We start from the raw sequence: 20,178 nt of genomic DNA on the forward strand, positions 1-20,178 counted from the left end.
TAAAAATAAAATAAACCCACCAGAAGAACTAAAACAAAACAATTTTTAAAAAATGGTTGCTTCAGAGAATAGAGCCAGAATTAGGGAGAAGAGGTAGTGGGAGTGGGGGTCACTGTCTTTTTCTGATTAGCCCTTCCACAATACTTGCAATTTTATCATGCCTGTATTTTTTGACCAAAGTTATTTTAGGAGAAGAAATGACTGGCAAACCAGTAGATTCTTCTTCCATCTTCACTTAAGTAGAGAATTTTTTCTTATTAAAAATATCTGTCATTCAAACTTAAGCATCTATTTGAATTACTGCATTTTTTATCACAAAGATTTTTTACCACAAGATTCTGGAGGCGTATCTTGTGAGTATTAATGATATTTCAAGTGTTTCTAGTTGGAAAATAAATCTTGCAATTTATCAACTTATGGCATTACAACAAATTAGTGCTGGAAGGGATTCAGTTTCTTTAATGGAAATGAATCATTTTTGCATGGCATGGTGGCTTTGACTAGTAGTTCCATATAGGACAAAGGAGGATGGGAGCATAGTCAAATAACTAGAGCATGTGGCTTCAAATTGGAACATATAGCCTGCCTTTTATGGTCCTAGAAGACCTGGTCTTATTGGACCTCTCCAGTTTTACTTCCTGTAACCACCCAAAACACAATGCTTTGGGATGCTTTTGGTATTCTATGAACATTTCCTATCAATTTTCACCTTCACTTCTCTGCCAAATTGCATGCCCTCACTTTTCCCTTCTACCCATCATTAAACAAGTACTTCAAATCCAGTAACCTCTCTGAAGCCTTCCTTGACTTCTAATCTTGCTTTTAATTTTGTTAAGATCACTGTTAATCTAATACACAGTTAATGAGGCAGTATAACATAAGAGGACAGTTTCTGACATGAGCAGACCTAAATTCCAATCCCAGCTTTTATTAATCCATGGGAGCCACAGATTCTTCATCTGAAAAATGTGGATAATTCTTACTTTCCATGGATGCTGTGATTGTTTAATTGCAGTCTCAATAAATGTTAACTACTATAATTATGTTTAACTATTATTATATATAAATAAGAAGCTCACAGAAATGTCTATTATTCATCTTATTTTAAGTTAATTTGTAGTTTTTATGTGCTTACTTTGTAAATTACCCAATACTTAAAATGAGCATTAACATTGTTTGAATATGAACTATTTTTTATCATCACACACATAAACTCACACAGATAAAAATAAAATCCCACTTATAATAGCAAAAATTTGGAAGTAGCCTAAGTATCTAATAATAAGGAAAATGGTTAACTAAATCATGATACATATATATTTAGAAAACTTACAACCACTAAAAATTATGCTTCTGAAGTTGTTTACTGACATGGCAAAAAGTTTATGATATAATATTAAGTAAAAAAAAATTTAATGCAAAACTGTTAAGATAGTATATCCGCCATGTAAATATACATTATATATGTTCAAATTTATGCATTTGTAATATACATTTAATATGTATCATTTATGCCTGAGAAAAATGAAAAATTTCCAAATTTTCACAGTGCTCATGTATTACTTTTATAATAAGAAGGGAAAAAGTAACATGTAACATGATTTATATATCAAAGGCCATTGGTCTCATTTCCTAATGTCAGTATTTCCTTTCTGCCAATCTTTCTGCCATCTTCCAAACTTTCTGTGTTCCCCTGCATGCTCTATTATATCATATGCCTCTACACACATATAAGAAATCCTTAAAAGGATGTAGATTGCTGCAAAGACATTTGATGACAAGTTTTCCAAGGGCACGTACCATAGCTTATTTATCTCTAAGTAGTCAGCTTGCATATTATAGCCAAACATAGAAGTAGAGGGTCAGTAAAATGCAATTTCTACTGAATAAATGAGTAAATGGAGACCCAAGGCCGCCAGAAATGGAGCAGGTAAAAGGAAATAAGCATAAGATGATTAAAAAGGTAATAATAAATATCGATCGAGTACCTTATTCTAAGTGCTTTATATTTCTGAGATCAGTCCTCTGTACAAGCACTGTGAGAATTGGCTAAGACAAATTATGGAATATCCATACAATAGCGTACTATGCAGCTGTTTAAAATACAAATAAAAGAAGAAGCTCTTTAATACCTATATGGAAAGATCACCAAGGTATTTTATTAAGTGAAAAAAAAGCAAGGTGCAGATATTGTTAAGTTATACTACCATTCATGGGAAGACAACTGTATATTCATATCTGCTTGTGTATAAAATATCTCTGGAAAGACACACAGGAAACAGACACCTTGGTTGCCTCCCAGCCATGGAATGAAAGTAAGACTTCACTCTCTTTTTACACATGAATTTTTGAGCCATGTGAATATAATAGTGATTCAAAAAGACAAATAATAAAGAAAAATAATTATCCCCATTTAGAAATGAGCAACCTGAGGTTGAGGGAAATTAGGTACCCTGTGCATAGTAATAATAATAATCAGTCACAAAAATTGAGTACTTACTGTGTGCCAGGCCCCCACGATAATACTTTAGAAACATTTTCTAATTTGTTCCTCACAGATCTTTAATGAGGTTTTATTTTTATCTGTGTTATAGCTGACAGATCTGAAGGAAACGTAATTTTCCAGTCCAGGGTACTTGGAAGTAATAATTACTCTGGGACAGCAAGCCTCAGGCAGGACTTACAGTCATCCTACTTATAATTTGATCAAATAATTTGCTGGATATCCTGTCATAATGGCGGAAGCCAGGGAACTGAGGTCTGTGTGATTCCACAGCGTACACTTGTAACTGCCATTTATTGAGAAGCAAATGACAGAAAGCTTTTAGCTAAAAACATATGGTTGTGAAGTGCCAGTTCCAGCCTCCAAATACAGTCCTTCTGAACCCAAAGCCTACACCTTAGGGTGTTGCCTATCTGAATATTAATCTAAGAATCTTTTACCAGAGGAAGATAAATATAAAAGAAGAGGGAAAGGATGGGTGCTAATATTTAACTTCAGGCTAAATACTCAGGCAACTTGTCTTTCACCTCTCAAATACACTCAAGAGAGCATGTAGTCAACAAATGTCTGGGAGCCTGCGGCATGCCAGACTGTGTGCTGAGTATTCAGAGACTATGGTCCTGCCCTCAGAGAGCTTACGATTTACGTTCAGGATCAGCTTGCATAGATTTTAGGGCCTTTGCTCGTCCAACATGTTCAGCCACTGCAATTAGTCAATGATTATCAATAAGGGAAAGAAGATAATATATTCTGGTTGTGTTAAGAGTCCCAGAAGTATAGAGAAGAGGAAGCAGCTTTTTCAAATTGCTTTTTGAAAGTGGAAAATGACTATGTCCAAGGAGGTTGAAAATTCAAGAGTTTAGAAAAAATTACTTCTCTGGACTATAATTCATGAAGACTTTTCTATATGCTGTGTACATTATAGAAAAGTTTATGTCCTGTTGCCCTGGGAAGTGTAGAAACCTTTCATAATAAATAACATTTACTTTTGTTAGTTGTTCGTGCTGATGCCCATAGAGAAATTATGTGAAAGATAGAGTTAAATTTGGGAATCAGATAGTTGAAATTAAAAGGATAACTAACCTGCCTTTTTAGAGTTGTAAAGATGTAAGTTAATTACTTTGAATAGGCGAATGGATGCTCTGAGACGCTCTTTTCTGATACCTCCAGTGCACAATGAAGAATAATCACTCACTGTCAAACTTAAAGAAAAACGTTATTGAACTGGTGTGTGTGTGCTTTGTTTTAGACAACTGAATCCATCCTAGTTTAAGCACGAAGATTTAATTGGCATTTTGAACAAACTTGCCTAATACTAATTTTAAAATGTCACTGGAAATGTTATTTAAAGATAAGGAAACTTAGACCCAGAGAGGCAAGTTATTTTTCCATATTTATTCAACAAGCATTTTTGAAGCCCGTGTAACAGTCACTTTACAGAAATCAACTCTATTGGGTTTCTGCTCTCATGGAGCTTACAGTCTGGTTTCCAAACAGGTTGTCTATCAATCTCACTCCAATAAAAAAATACAGGTTCCAGAATTACTAAGTTAGAATCCTGAAAAGGCTGGGAAAGTTGTGGTTTCAAGCTCGCCAGATGATTCTGATGTGCTTCCAAGTATGGAAACTCCTGATCGAGTTGACCCTGTTATCACAGTGTAGAACGGCTCAGGTGCTTGAGGTGTAGAACTAGGGCTAGACCCCGACCTTTTCCTCCAATGTGGAACATCTTCCTCAAAACCATGGTGAATCTTCATTATTGGGAAGCAACTACTTCTTGCTTTTAGTTCGAAGTTTAAAATGTTGCTGCTGTTTTGTGATCATTTTTATTTATAAATATCTGTGCCTTTTAAATTTGATGATTACTTTGAATAGGAAATAAGTTTTGCATTTTGAGAATATTTTTGGATAAGTCACTTACCCCCAAGTGAGTGTAGCTGAGTTCATTTTCTCACCTACAAAGCAAGGCATTAAATTGGATGATCTCTAAGATTACTTTTGGATCTAGAAATCTGTGATGAAAGATGTTCTAAACTATTTTTAAATCCCTTTTTATAGCTACGGAAAACAGGACCTGAATGAACCTCTAGGTCGATTGGATTTTTCTGTCATTAGAATTTTTGTTTGAGGGCTTACCAGAAGATTTGTCCCTTTAGGCTATCTCAGAAGTGACTTTTCTCATGTGAGGGTTTGTTTTACAACTTGGTGATTTATAATTTCAATTAGCATACTGAAAACTCATTATCTATCAGATAAAGAGTCTGGTCATTTGATCTCCTTGCATTGGTCCCTTGGTTACTTTGCCTCTGTTCTTCTGATAAAGTTGTTATTGATAGCCTTCAGGGCTTTAACTATTCAATCATTGTTGATGAGCATTAAAAGTTCTCCCAAAGGACAGCTTTTCATTATAACATCCTCTTCTCCTTTCCAGACCTTACCCTTCCCAGCAGTCCTTTCCTTTACCACTTAAGACATCTCTAAACTGCCAGTTATCTCAAGGACATAGACTAGAGCCAGGGTCCTAATACCTCAAAAATATTTGAGAATCTCCTCTTTACTCTACCTCTTCCTAACACACTGAGATTTCTGGTTGCCAGATTTAGCAAAGAAAAATATAAGATACACAGTTAAAATTGCTTATCTGACATTCATATTTAACTGGACATCCAATATTTTATTTGACAACCCTACATAAATTACATTCCCTAATGCTTTCCTAAATCCATCTAATGTTTTGAGATCTAAATTTCTTTGAGATTTACTCCCAATTTAAACCCTGAACGATATGTTTGTAACAACTAAGACTGCACTTGCATGAAGTGTGGCAGATGTTGGCACTGCCTACCTAACACAACTCCCTTTTGTTGTGAGAACATAAGAACAGAAACAAGACTGCTTGAAAACCTAAGCTTGATATTTTCCTATTTTGCAATTTTTTATTAAATATTTCAGAGGTACAAATAAGCAAAGACAGTAATAAAATGTATTGCATACAATTTATTTACACCTTAGTCAGTTTTTTTCTTTTTGTTTCATGGGAAAGGTGAGTAGATGGGTGTGGATGTTTATACTGCCATCCCTTAGTGGTTTTGAACCTTGGCTGAGCACTAGGATCACCTAGAGAGTTTTACGCTCTCAATCCCTGCCTGCCTCCCAGACCAATTAAATCAGAATCCCTGGCAGTGAAGTCAGGTGTCAGCACTAGTTAAAGCTGCTCAGGTGATTCCAGTGTACAGCTAGGGCTAAGAACCAATTCCCTAAAGAATGACATTCAAAGGATTTTTTTTTTTTCATATTTCGAAAAATATTTAATGACATAGGAGAAACATAATAATAATAGGGAAAATGATATTTTGCAGTGACAGTTGGAAATCAAAGGATTTTTATTGCTAAATCATATCCTTGTATTTCAAATTCCTCTTCAAATTTATTTTATGTACTTTTTCAGTAAGCCTGTTATATATTATGCCATACTATATTTTATTATGTTATATTGTATTATAAAGATTACTTTTTAAAAGGATTTCATCTAGCTTTAATCATGTCACTGATTCATTATTAATTTTTTAAAAGCGTATTATTGGCTTTTGTTTTCAAATGTTTCTTTTTGATTTTATGTCTTTTTTGTATTTATTTCTCTGTCTCTCTTAGGTTATAAACCAGTGGTTCTTAGCCCTATTCATTAGAGTCATCTTAGGGTGCTTTTTTAAAACATTTCTGAGCCCCTCCCCCACCCCCCCAGAGGCTTTGCTCTAACTGTTCAGGTGTATAGCCCAAAGATTGTTGTTTTTTAACTGGGTTCAGGCAGACTTGAAAGCCAGTATTTTTAAATATGTCAAATACCTACCTAGCTGAGCATCTGAATTCTCTGGGGCACTTTTAAAATATACATCTAATTGCCCTACTTAACAGAATGTTAAGAGGTTCACGGTGGAGGAGCAATGAGGGGTTGACAAATGGCTTTCAGAGTAATGGGTATAAATCAGGAATTCCTGTTGGGAATGCCAAAGAACTTTGGAAAATAAGAATAAGAATGTCTAATATTTTAGAAATATTTCATTTCCTCTGCTACACTTCAGTATAAACCTATTCCATTCCTCTGAAATCTACTACATATGGGTACAGTGACTCATGCCCACACTCAAATGGAGTGAAGGTCCACTGCCCAGGCCCTACTCATGGAAATTCTAATTCAGGAGGTTCAGAGTGAGGACCTGACACCACTGCTTTAAAACCTTCCCTATGGCAGTTATAAAAATAGTCACAGGAATATAAAGTACAGCATAGGGAATATAGTTAATAATATTATAATAACTATATATGGTGTCAGATGGGTACTAGATTTATTGGGGTGATCACTTTGTAAGTTATATAAATGTTTAATCACTATGTTGTATACCTGTTGTATAATATTGTATGTCAACTGTAATTGAAAAAACTGTTAATCGTATATTTAAAAAAACCTTCCCTAGACCATTGTGATGAGTGGTCAGCACTGCACTGTAGATGATACAACATCCTTAGGCAATGAGCATCACGATTCATCCCATAGACAGTGGGGCGAATTCGTGTGTGATAACAGTAAAATCATTGGTGAAACTATTTTTGCAACAGGGGAAAAACGTCTGATCTACCTGGTCTTTTTCTGAATGGCTAAACGAAGGAAGAAATAATCTTTCTGAAACAGAACAGAAAAAGACAAGGAGGAGGTATCCAGGGAAAAAAATAGTAATGCAGTAAAAATATTTAAAACAGATTTAATCTTCTGTACTATGAAATAACAAAGAGGAAGCCTGGCATACATTATTAGCAATCATGAGGCAACGATCCAAAGATATAATTCATTCATTCATCAATTAGTGAGTGCCTGCCAAGAGACAAGGACTGAGCTAGATCCTGGGAATTCAGGGTATGGTGTTGCCTTGAGGAATTTATAATCTAGAAGAGGAGACTAATCATTATAATACAGTGGGAGAAAAATGGAAAATGATACATAATGAATGTTGACCTAGTCCATGGGGGATTATATGTGAGGGGAGATTTCAGAGAAGCAGAGAACAAAACCAGGCTTTTGAAAGATACAATGATAAGGGTGTGGGGGAAATGGAAAGAGAATGAGGGGAAAGAAATGGCATTTCTTAGAGTCAGTGGAACTCTTGTATATGGGCTCAAAAGCTTAAAGCAGCATGGTAGATTTTCTGAATTACAAACAGTTCTAAAATGCTGTCATGTAATGTTTCAGAGAAGTTGGGGGCAGGTGGAAGGCAGAGTGGTAGCGTTGCTATGTGTCAAACTCCGCTCACATACATCAGCCCAATTATTCTTGGGCATTAAGATGTGTTCCTAGAGTCGCCATAAAATGTTAGATGAGGGATGCCCAACCAGCTTTGCTGGCCTAAAACAAAAGAGATACAGTCTTTATCAGATTCTGCTGCAAAAATCTTTCTCCAGACTAATCTTTTCATATCATCCTTAGTACTTCATTGCATTTGCTGCTAGAGTTCTCTTTTATTCTCTTGAATTTTTAACCTCCCTGGACATAGGCATTTATTTTTGCATGATGTTCTGTGGTCGATCGCACAAACCTGATTTCATTGTGCATGTAATTTCAGTTCGGTGAAAAACTAACTTCTTACCATGAGGGAGTTGTATTGACTAGCATTGGTGAACGTCCACATTCCCGCATTCACCAGAGAGATAACCCGGTTAACCGTTAACTCACACTAACCCATCCTTTCTGCTGTTAACTTCCTTCACTTGGGAACACTGGCTCTAGTTGTTGTTGTCCTGCCCTTAATTTTTTTATTATAGGGTATATAATTCAAATATGCCAAGAAATACAAAGAGTCACGTAACAAGCACCAGTTTACTTACCACAGAGCTTAATCAGATCTTAACATTTTGCTGTCTTTGTGCCAATTCATATTTTACAAACTAAAACATTGCAGGTGCGATTAGTTGAAGCTCCCTATCTTTTCTGAATCTTATTCCCCTTCTCTCCAAAGGTAGCACCATCCTGATCTTAGTGTTTATCATTGTCATGCATGCTTTTATTCATTTACTACATACATATGTGTCTATAAACAACATATATTATTACTTTACAAGTTTTTAAACTTTGTTTAAAAAACTGAATCCTGGAAGTATCCATCCGCGCCTTGCATTTTTATTGAAAATTAAGATTTTTTTGATAGTGACATATATAGAATTAGTTCACTTGTTTTAACTACTACATAGCATTAAATTTATGACTATACAAAACATTAGTTTTTATTGCATATAGGTAGACATTTGGATTTTCTCTTATTTTTCATTATCATAAAGCTGCAATAAATATTCTTGTACATGCTTTCATTTGTGTAAACATTGGGTTTTTATTCTTAATCATTTCTTTTACCCATATAGTATTAATATATAACAAAAAAAGTCAACCATTCTAATAGTCTTATACATGTCAACATAATCAGTTTTAAAACAATATTATGATATTGCATTGATGTTTTTAACTTATAGCCTTTCACAAAAGTCACCAGGGACTTTCCTCATGGAGATATATAAGCCTCGGCTCTGAACCATAGGTCCATTTAAGGACTAATCAAATGTGAATACAGAATTGGAAAGGAGGCTAATATACCTTCAAAAAAACCTAGAGACTGATCTTGCCCCTATTTATTTTATTTTATTTATTTTATTTTATTTTATTTTTAACATATAAATGATCAGAGTTGTCTTTATTCACAAGTCCCCTAATATGGACCTAGAGCTAATTGACTGCAATATTCAGCCATTTAATTTAATACAAATTTTTGTTAAAAGTGTACACGTTACCCACTCATTGCCCTGGGAGGGAATAAGTCACATTTGATTTTTACTGATTTTGATTCCATTTCATTTATCAGTGCCTCCATGTACAGATAACTATGTTAGGTGCTCTGGGGTGTCCAAGATGAAGAAGCCCTCAGAAGAACTTAGATAGGAAGAGATCCTTGGGAACAGTCATCAGTAGGATTTTGGCATCTGAGATAGAGTTTTTATTTTTCCTCTTAGTGACACTCAGGAAATGCTTGTCTCCTGCTGTTGGTGAATAATTTCAGAGTACTATGGATCATGCTGAAGAAAATGAAATCCTTGCAGCAACCCAGAGGTACTATGTGGAAAGGCCTATCTTTAGTCATCCGGTCCTCCAAGAAAGACTGCACAAGAAAGACAAGATCCCAGATTCCATTGGGGATAAGCTGAAACAGGCATTCACGTATGTTGTGTTTTAACCTATTTATTTCTTTTATTCTGTCATTCAGTTATGAAAGAAGCAAGGTCAAATACATAAGGAAAATCTCGTGAAATGGAGATAAATTGAATGGTGAACATTTGTGACATGCAGAGCTTCCACAAGGTTCAGTCAGTGATAGGTGTTTGATTGAACACAGGCTTTATTATGCATTTCACCATATTTATTAAATCCCTACTTGCCTTATGTCTGGGTAAAGATTTATATAAATAACCCGCTTTCCAATTCTTCACCACCTTCAAAATATCCACCTCTTCCTTTTGTCTCTCAGGAATGTTCTAACCACTCTGTCTTTTTTTCTACACTTGATTTCTAGCCCATTTGGCAACACCCATAACGTAAGTCCTCAACCTAAGCTCTCAAGGACCTATGACTCTTTAATATTGTAAACACATATGCGGCCATGTTGCAGGCCTGAGAATGTTAATACATGTGTACCTGACATGTGTGCCTATTGATAGCTCCCAAACTTCAAAACTGAACCATCTTATTACTGCTTCCTGAACCCCTGAGACCACACCTTCTGTGCTCTGCCCATTTAAGCTTCATAGTGGCCCTGTGCTCTAGGTATGATCATCAGGAGAGGTTAAAAACACAAATACTGGCGTCAGACTGTCTGAGTTTTAATTCTAGTCCAGCTGTGTGCTTCAGTTTCCTGCTCTGTAAAATGGTGATAATAATAGTACTTACATCATAGAGTTACTGAGGGTTAGGCATATGGCGAGCACTATATAAGTGTAGCTATTGTTAATACCTCAATTTTCTAAACAAGGTATCAAATCCAGTTTGTTTCACTCAGATTTATTGCTTTTGCCACAGTGGCCCCACATTTTGCTTACAATATCTTCTTTCATCTAATTACCAGATACTCTTAACCACTAAAGACACTATATAAAATAGCGTGCATGCTGCAATAATGTATTATCTTTTGAATGGAATAAATTACTTTGTTGTCACCAGGAGGACTTAAGGCTGTCATTGAAAATAGAACTCATCTGTCTATACTCTAACTCAGTGATGTCTTTGATTATTGGTATAGTCTGGCAAAAGGACTGACTAAGACCCAGAACACAGACTATGTATCAAAGTTAATTGGACTACATGGGGATAAAATTCAGGGCCTTGGTTTTATCAGCATGGTGTTCCACCTAACCAGGACAACCAGACATGGACTCAACTACTACACTCCAGTGACAAATGATATTTTGAGTTTACCTAATCAAAGATCTCAGAGCAATAAACTCATGTTAATTAAGCTCAGAATACCTGTCTAAACTTCTTTCATTTTATAAGGATGGGGAAAACTAAATGAGAAGCTGCTGGTCAGTGGTTCCACATTCAAAAATTAACTTGATCAGTAAGTAATTCCCCTACTTGGCTTTTGTACCAATACAGGAAGTACATTAAGGATTTTGTTTTTAAAATAATAGCTTCTGTGTTATCTCAATTATTTTGAAGATAAATTTTTATTATTTTTCATGGTCAGTTGTAGAGCATTATTATGGAGCAAATTTAGATGTTCCCATGCAAAAAAAAAAAAAAAAAATGCAAGAAGCAGCTCTTCTTGTCTCTGATCTCTGCAGAGTGAAAAGATCATCATCTATACCAATGGTGCATTTTCACTTATCTCTAGGATATAAGGAAAGGAAAATGCCTTGGTTTGAATTCTACAGAAATGTTCCTCATTTAATCTATCTTTCTTTGTCTTCCCAGATGTACTCCTAAGAAAATAAGAAATATCATTTATATGTTCTTACCCATAACTAAGTGGTTGCCAGCATACAAATTCAAGGAGTATGTGTTGGGTGACTTGGTCTCAGGCATAAGCACAGGAGTGCTTCAGCTTCCTCAAGGTCAGTAGAATATATTTATTTCTTTTTTATTTCTCTTACTACCATCTTCTCAAACAATTGCTTGACTTTTTTTCTGTTTAATTTCATCATTATTGCAAATTCACAGTTTTTATCTTATCATTCTAGTAACCCTTGCCTGTCTAAAGGAATTCTTCAGAAATATGTAACCCTTAAAAAGCCCCAGAGATAGTATCACATGGAATGCGGTGATACTATTTCACAGATCAGCATAGTTAGGAACTGGTTGGGTTAGTCAGTCACTCAATGAACATGCCATTGGTATTGTTGTCATTAAGGTTCTTGGCTATAAGTTCATATTCTAATTACAAGGGACTTTGAAATACTGAATTCCTCTGCATCTGCGTGATTCTATATGCGATATAAGAGCTAAAGAAAATTTTATTAATTTATTCATCTGTTTACACTTTTTGTCAAGCATCTGCCTAGCCCTCCCTGTCCTCGTGGAACCAACTAACTCTCCAATCAGGGAGAGAGACATGAAGCAAATAAAAACACATGTACGTTTTTAATTACAAATGATGGTAAACACTGTTGGGGAAAATACAGGGTACTTTGAGGTAATCACAGGGACACTTAGTTTAAGTAGTTAAGTCACAAAAACCTCTTTAAGAAAGTGAGATTTGAGCTGAGACCTGAAGGATTAGTAGGAGGCAGGTAAAGAATGAGGAAATGCATTTCAGGCAGAAGGGATTGCATCTGTGAAGGCACTTAGCAAGAAAACAATTGGGTGTTTAAAGACTTGATTGGAAGAATTAACATGGTGAGGGAGGCAAGGGCAGGTCTGCCCAGCCTTGTTAGCCACTTCGAGATTCATTCTGAGTGCCATGAAAACTATCAGCGTGTTTTTCACTTGGGTTATCTTTATAAAAGGTCACTGAGACTGCTGTGTGAGGAATGGATTTGGTTGATGGAAAGAGCACCGGAGTGAATGTGGGGAGACAATTAGAGGTGACAATGACTCAGTATAGGCAAGGGTGATAATGGCTCCAACAGGTCAACTGGCCAAACACCTATTCCCTTCTCTAATTTGCCAAAAATTAATTACCAAATGATTAATTTGTCAAAAAAAAAAAATCACTTCTTCTAATGATCAGTTAGCTGAGTTTTAAATTTTCCAAGTGGCTGATCTATTATGTCTATTAAATCTAGTAAACAAAAACCTTAAACCAGATTTAGGATAATTTTCCACAGCCATTTAGGCATCAACACCCCAAAGACAGAGGTGAGTGTAGGGAGAGAAGCAGACAGAGGCTCAGTATCTGATGTTAAACTGGCCTTCAGTCAGGTTGAACTGGCAAAGCTACAGGAGATGGCTACAGTGAACCTGTGCAAACTGAGGCTTCAGAGACATTATTGGGATTTTGCCTACTTGAGGTTTCACTAAAATGCCATTCCACAAATTTACTTTTGACCTGTTAGCCTTCTTTCATCTTAAACTAGGGTGGCGACTGTAGAAATGGAAAGAATTAGAATGATACTACATTTTACGGCATATTTTAAATATCTTGCTATATTTTAAAATTAGCAAGACTGGCTATCGTATTGATTTGGGGGAGAATGAGAAAGCAGGATGTGTCAAGAGTTACTTTAAAATTTCTGGGCTAATGAGTTGGATGTGGGGACAGTGAAGAAGAGGGATAGTCAAGAATGATTCTCAAATTTCTGGTTCAAACACCTGAGGAATGGAGGTGTCAATTGCAGACATAATAAAAACTGTGGGAAGAATGGAACTGAAGGGTAAATTTGCACATGTTAAATGTGAGATGCTTCTGAGGTAAACAAAAGGACATTTCATGTTTATATTTAATAAATGATGGGCTCAAAAGAGAAACATGGGCTAGAGATATCAACTTGGGAATCTTTAACATATAGGTATCATTTAAACCATGGCAATAGACAAGGCCTCCAAAGGAGAGAATGTGGAGTGAGAAGAGAAGGGAGTCAAGATCAAGCTTTGTTCAACAGTAAAGGCCAAAGAGAGAAGGAGAAAACAGCAAAAGAGACTGAAAAGAAGTATCTAGAAAGGAGGAAGAAGAACCAGGAGCATGTGGTATTATAGAAAGGAAGAAATTTTCAAAACGGAATAATGCAGTAGGTTGAGCATTGCTGAGAGGTGTCAGTCATCCCACAAACAAATTTGTAGGTGAAAGATATTTTTCTGCCTATCACTAGTCAAGAAAGATAGGTAAATATGAAAAACAAAATATAGCAAAGATATAGATTTAAGCGATGGTAAGTTAATTTCTTGTGGTTGATTATTTAAATTAGTAAAGAAACTTTGTTAAGCATGGCAGATTGAATACATGCTTCTATCCCAAATTCACTTAAAATCCCCCTAAAATCATGGTAAAGGAATAGAAATGGTAAACTAGCAAGGGCAAAGAAAATGAGAGAGTAGACATCGTGGAGCGGGGGGAAAAATGATGGCAACTAATGAACAAGTGACAACTGATCAGAGGGGAGGAAGTTAATAGTTAGGTGCCTGCCCTGCAGAACATTGGGAAATTGGAGGCTCCAATCATTGTCAACTGTGAGAGTCAAGGCGAGAGCTAGAAGCAAGAGAATTGATTGAAAGTCGATGTAATAAGTAGCACATAGACACTCAGGTCCCCACATCTACCCCCATGCAATGGATGGTAGGATGAAAATACTGAAAGATGTCAGGAGAACTAAGTAAAAGTCTACACATTGAACTGTGAGCTAACGAAGGCTCTTCCTGGACTCTTCAGCTCCAAAGAGCCTGCAAGAACTTATAGTCCAAGGCAGAGAGTGAATTGCCCCTCAAGAAACTGGAGATTCCCCCAGTGAAGATGCTGGCTGCTCACCCAATTGCCCTACAGTAAGGCTCACCAGTAAACAAAGTAGGTCAATACACATGAAGCTTCAAGAAGGATAGAAAACAATCCAAACAGGAAAAAGGAACTCATTGGGAACATAAATGGAGAGAGCATGATAAAAAATCTTTGCACTATAATATCCTTAGCAAGATATAAAAACACATTGAATGCTTTGTTTTCTAATGATCCTCCTATTTCTGTTTGGTTTTAATCCCACAGGTTTAGCCTTCGCAATGTTGGCAGCTGTGCCTCCGGTGTTTGGCCTGTATTCTTCGTTTTACCCTGTTATCATGTATTGTTTTTTCGGAACCTCCAGACACATATCCATAGGTAAAAGCTGACACTTGATAATGTAGTACCTTTTCTTCTGGATGTCTAAGCTTTGTAATGTACCAAAGAAATAACATGTTTGTTACTGGAACATCTGCTTGTTACTGCATACTGCTTTAAAAAAATACACTCCCCCTAAGATTTCTATAATCTTGGCATAATGAAAAAAAGACAATTTTCTGGTCTAAAAAGAGCAGTTGTTGAAATAAGTGCTTCAGTTCATAATATAATTTGCTTACATCTGGTTTTCCTGTTTATTTTATTAGCGGTACTGCAAGTTCCTAATTACTATGAATGTATTGCATTTTCATCTGATTTTAGGCTCTGAATTGTACATGGTTTAATGGTATTTAGGATCAGATTTATATGGGTTTCATAATAGTGTTGGTGCTACATGAGGCTGCCATCAGCAAACTCACACACAGTGTTTCAGATGTCCATTGCTAGATAACAAACACCCAACCCCCTCAATTTAGCAGCTTACAACAGCAATAGCAATCATTTCATTATCTCTCACCGTTCCTGTGGGGCAGGATTTGGGAAATGCTTATCTGGACAGTTCTGACTCAGGGTCTCCATGCAGTTGAGAGTCAGATGGGAACTGGGGCTAGAGCAGCTATAGGAAGCCTGAATCTCTGTCTGCCTCTGTCTGCCTCTGTCTGTCTCTGTCTGCCTCTGTCTGCCTCTCTATCTCTCTCATTCCCTCTCACCCTCTCCTCCACTCTCTGTCTCCTTTTTCTTCCTCCTCCCTCCTCCCATCTTCCTTCTCTCCATGTGATCCCAATTGCAGCTTTCTACACTCTGGGCTCCAGCACAAGCAAGTTTTACAGCTCTCAAGTGGAAGCTAGTCACCTTCTGTTACCTAGCCTCAGAAGTCACTTCTGCATTCTTTTGGTTACTAAAATGTCACAAATCTACCCAGATTCAAGAAGAGAGGAATAAGATGACCCTCTAATGAGGAAATGTCGAGGTTCTAAAACAGTATGTGGGATGGAAGATATTATCATGGTCATTTTTGGAGAATGCCTTCTGCACACACAGAGGGACAGTGGTTTACTGCTGAAGGAGACCAGTACCATTTTGTTTCAACAATAATTTATTGACCTCACCTGTGTCTCCTAGCTACTGGCAAAATCACATCAGATACACTGAAGATGATTTTCCTGATTAATGCTTCGTTATTTCAGGTCCGTTTGCTGTTATTAGCCTGATGATTGGTGGTGTGGCTGTTCGATTAGTCCCAGATGATATAGTCATCCCAGGAGGAGTAAACGCAACCAATGGTACAGAAGCAAGAGATGCCTTGAGAGTAAAAGTTGCCATGTCTGTGACCTTACTTTCAGGAATCATTCAGGTAAGACCCACAGATAGGGAAATGGGCTCTCATTTGTTCATTTCATAAATATCTATCGAGCACTCTTGGCTGGTCTACATGGTGGGCAGTGTCAGCCTGCAAAAATCCAGTGCTCAAGGTTTATAGCTCTCAGCAATACCGGTTCGACTGCACATCTTACTTAAATTGATATTTATTAGGAACTAGCAAGCTTCAGTCGGTTTTGGAGATTCCAAAAAGTAAGAAAAGCTTGAAGAAGGATTGGTTAGTAATGGAAAGAGGGTGTCTCTTATCTGCTTGGAAGGAACAGGAAGTGACATTGACTAAACATGGCCCCAGTTCTGAGGGACAGGGAAACTATGAGTGTGCCCAGTGCTCTTTGGGACCCCAAGCCACTCCAAACCTTCCATTGTTTGCTGTGTAACCAGTGACTGTAACCTGCAGCTGCTTAACTGCTGCAGGTACAAGTTCGCAGTGTTAGAAAGTGGACTGGAAAGAACCTTTGTGTGTTTTCTGTTGGTTTTAACTTCCTGATCTATCATTCGATCTATTTGTCTCTTTGTCATTAAAAAAACCAGTTTTGCCTAGGAGTCTGTAGGTTTGGGTTTGTGGCCATCTACCTCACAGAGCCCCTGGTGCGTGGGTTCACCACTGCAGCAGCTGTGCACGTCTTCACCTCCATGCTGAAATATCTGTTCGGCGTTAAAACGAAGCGGTACAGTGGCATCTTTTCAGTGGTGTATGTAAGTAAGCAACTCACTGGTACCATTTTTCCTTCTTTATTTTTCCTCCTTCTCTTCAAGGCTCACTTTTCTTTTTTCCAAGAATTTCGATCAAATGGAAGAGATTCAGTTATTCTAAGGTTCTTCTGCAAAGAGCGCTTAGAAAAGGAATTAAGCCTTAAAGTCCCATTTTGTTAATATGTGCTCCTGCCTACCTCACAGGGAATTTTTTGTTGGGTCTATATTTGGTGACTACATCTTCACCCTAAGTAGCTAAAGAGACGGCATTTCCTTAAGACTGAATTATGTTCTCTTTGGGAACTAACAAATAATTTAAAGGCATTCAGAGAACCTATCTCTCAAAAACTGCTTACTCAAGCAGGCAAAAAAGTAAGTTAATCTATAAAATATGTAACTAACACAGTTATCCAGTTTACTAAAATGTGTATAGACCCTTGCACCCAAATCAGAGAAAACATAAATTATTTGTAAGCACATAGGGAATAATGGTAATAATCAATTATGTTGAAACTTAAACTGATCACAAATTCTAAAATTTTTCTATTTTTCACACAGTACTATAATTAGCACTTAATAACTAAATATAGCTTTAAAACCCCCATACGTTTAGAGACCAAGAAACAACTTCTAAATAAACCATGAGTAAAGGAAATTATGAAATAATTAGAACCAAATGACAGTCACAGTGCTACATAATATAACTTCTGAGATGCTGCTAAAACTCCTCTTGGACAGAAGGACCCATAGCCATTGTAGGTACTTAGGTGCCAGACACTGTGTTGGGCACATTAGTGGGCAAGTGCGGCCCTTGCCCTCTTGGAGCTCACAGTCCAATGAGAAGACAGGTGGGAAAACATTAACTGCATAAATATGTAGTAAACTACAAATTGTGTTCAGTGATATGAAGAAAAGGCACAGGCTGCTTATGAAAGTCGAATACGGAGACCTTTAGATTAGGAGTCTAGGAAGAGACATTGAAATTGTGTCCTTGATGGATTAGAATGGCTCAAATGGTAGAAACATTCCCAAATAACCAAATTCTTCATTTCCCATAACAGCTGGTAGGTAACATGTTCTTACTCTGAGATTTCTCTAAATGCCTTGTCACAGAAGAAATAGAGTCGACGAGCGCCCAAGTACGCTCTAGGCATTGCTAGGAAAGGTGCGTAGCCTGGCTCAGTGGTGACCTACTTTCCCAGGGTCCAGAGGAGTACTGATTGTATTTGGGGGCTGAGACTGCAACCCTAGGATAGAGTAAATGGCTCTAACTCTCTTCTTCTCTAACTTTCTTCTCTAACTCTCCTGGGTATCTTTCCAAACTTCAGCACTCTCTTGCCTTCAAAGCATGCCGGATTCCTCTTTCATCTAACAACAAGGATTTCTCTCTCTTTCAGCCCTGAAAGCTTTTCTGTGTGTTTATCTTTGGATTATTTTGTTGACATCAACTCTTAATCCTTTCCTGATGCTCAGGACTCAGTATAAGGATTACTTTTCTGAATTTTATAATACTACATTGACACATTAGCATATCAAAGAACACAGTAAGATTGTTGGGTAAGAATTCCAACTTTCAAGTTGTATGACCAGGTAAAAATGCCTCCTACTGGTGGAAGCTGCAAAGAGAGAGGTTTTAGCCTGAGAACTTCTAACTAGAAATGTCCAGTAATGGGATGGCTGGTGTGAATTCATGCACTAGAATGTCTCTGTTCAGGGGGCTATTGCTTAATGTAAACACCCAGTGTTCACTGTGTTACAGAGTACAGTTGCTGTGTTGCAGAATGTTAAAAACCTCAACGTGTGTTCCCTAGGCGTCGGGCTGATGGTTTTTGGTTTGCTGTTGGGTGGCAAGGAGTTTAATGAGAGATTTAAAGAGAAATTGCCGGCACCCATTCCTTTAGAGTTCTTTGCGGTAAGTCAACTTTCAGCTATTTCTGTGAGGGATTTAGAAGTGGACGGGGAGGAACAGGGAATTAGATCTTTTTTCTCTCAGTTCTGCCAAAAGAACATTAGAATTTGTCAAGGAGAACGTTTACAGATACACCAACACACACACAAAAAAGCATTAGAACATTGACATAGACGATTTATAATATATAGGTGACAACTACCCATAACTATTTTAATATGAATTATCTGTGAGTGATGAGATTAGAGAAGATTTTTTCTTCTTCAAAGTTTTTATTGTCTAATTGTCTTATAATGAACACATATAACTTTAATAACTTGAAAAAAATTAAGCTGTTTCAATTTTGAAAAAAGCAAAACACAAAGGTTCCAAACTATCTCGATTCCTGGCATTCCTAGGCCAAATGAAATACCTAACAGCTTCATTTATTAAGTAGTTGGGTCCAAACAACTTAATACATATTTATGTCTAACAACTTAGGAACTGTTTGTAAATATAATACACATAAATTAAAATAAAATATATATATTATGTTCTTAAATAACCACGATTATAGTGGGCACTTCACAGCTCCTCAAACCTTGAAATCAGATGGCCACTGCTCCCCTTGTTCCTGTTCACTTTGATTTTGCATGATACCTGCTTTTTACCATAGAAACAGCAGAACGCCCAGCTTTGCAAAGATATAATGTGATCGAAAGGAATGTAGTAAAAACTGTGAACTACCTCAAAATAGAAGTTTACTACATTCCTCAAAAGAGGAATGTAGTAAACACTGTGAACTACCTCAAAATAGAAGTCTGACAGATGTCACTGTGTTTCCCCTTGAAAGTTATATTCCACAGTGTCCTGGTGAGTTCCCCTTGGCACTCTGGGGCACCTTAGTACACAGTTTGGCAACCATAAGGATAAGAAATAAAAGCTATAGGTGTCTGATCCAAATTTCGCCAAAAGTTCCACAAGAACACCTGGCTGGTATCATAGCTCTCAAGAAAGCCAGTCTCTTTGATCCTTCTCCTTGCTTTGGTCTCCTCTGCATCCCAACAGGACTTGGTCTCTAGCAGTTTCAAAGCCTGTTCTCTCATTAGGACGGACAGAGTTCCTGTTTCCTCTGGGAGCACAAGGTTCTCAGTTCATTTGCATGGCAAGGGAGACAGGCAAGCTCTAATTATAAAGTAAATGATCACCTTTCCTGACTGAGTTCCTAACTCTGTCCATTTTCAAGGTTCCCTTTAAAGGTTTCTTCATGTTTCCCAGGGCAATGTTTTCCAGAATTCTATATTGCAATTACAGTAAATCAATGTTTTTTAACTTCTCCCCAGGGCTTTTTTTACTTTTAAGTTCTCCTTAGAACAAGGGAAAGA

The 20,178-nt window shown here is 36.9% G+C and overlaps 1 protein-coding gene across 5 annotated transcripts in view; it reads left to right on the forward strand.

Annotated features, from left to right (window-relative positions):
* SLC26A5 (solute carrier family 26 member 5) overlaps positions 1-20,178 on the forward strand; it is a 43,064-nt gene that overhangs the window by 7,673 nt on the left and 15,213 nt on the right. For all 5 annotated transcript variants that reach the window (XR_001518087.2, XR_003044064.1, XR_001518088.2 and 2 more), the window contains exons 2-7: positions 9,551-9,755; positions 11,505-11,644; positions 14,722-14,832; positions 16,020-16,186; positions 16,744-16,908; positions 18,665-18,817. Coding sequence is in view for 2 of the 5 variants with exons in the window: in XM_006925388.3 (XP_006925450.1) it covers positions 9,604-9,755; positions 11,505-11,644; positions 14,722-14,832; positions 16,020-16,186; positions 16,744-16,908; positions 18,665-18,817 (888 nt within the window). In the remaining 3 variants the exon portion in view is untranslated. The remainder of the gene's footprint in view (positions 1-9,550; positions 9,756-11,504; positions 11,645-14,721; positions 14,833-16,019; positions 16,187-16,743; positions 16,909-18,664; positions 18,818-20,178) is intronic.

Source organism: Pteropus alecto, unplaced genomic scaffold (genome assembly GCF_000325575.1).
Source record: "Pteropus alecto unplaced genomic scaffold, ASM32557v1 scaffold109, whole genome shotgun sequence".
Lineage (NCBI taxonomy): Eukaryota > Metazoa > Chordata > Mammalia > Chiroptera > Pteropodidae > Pteropus > Pteropus alecto.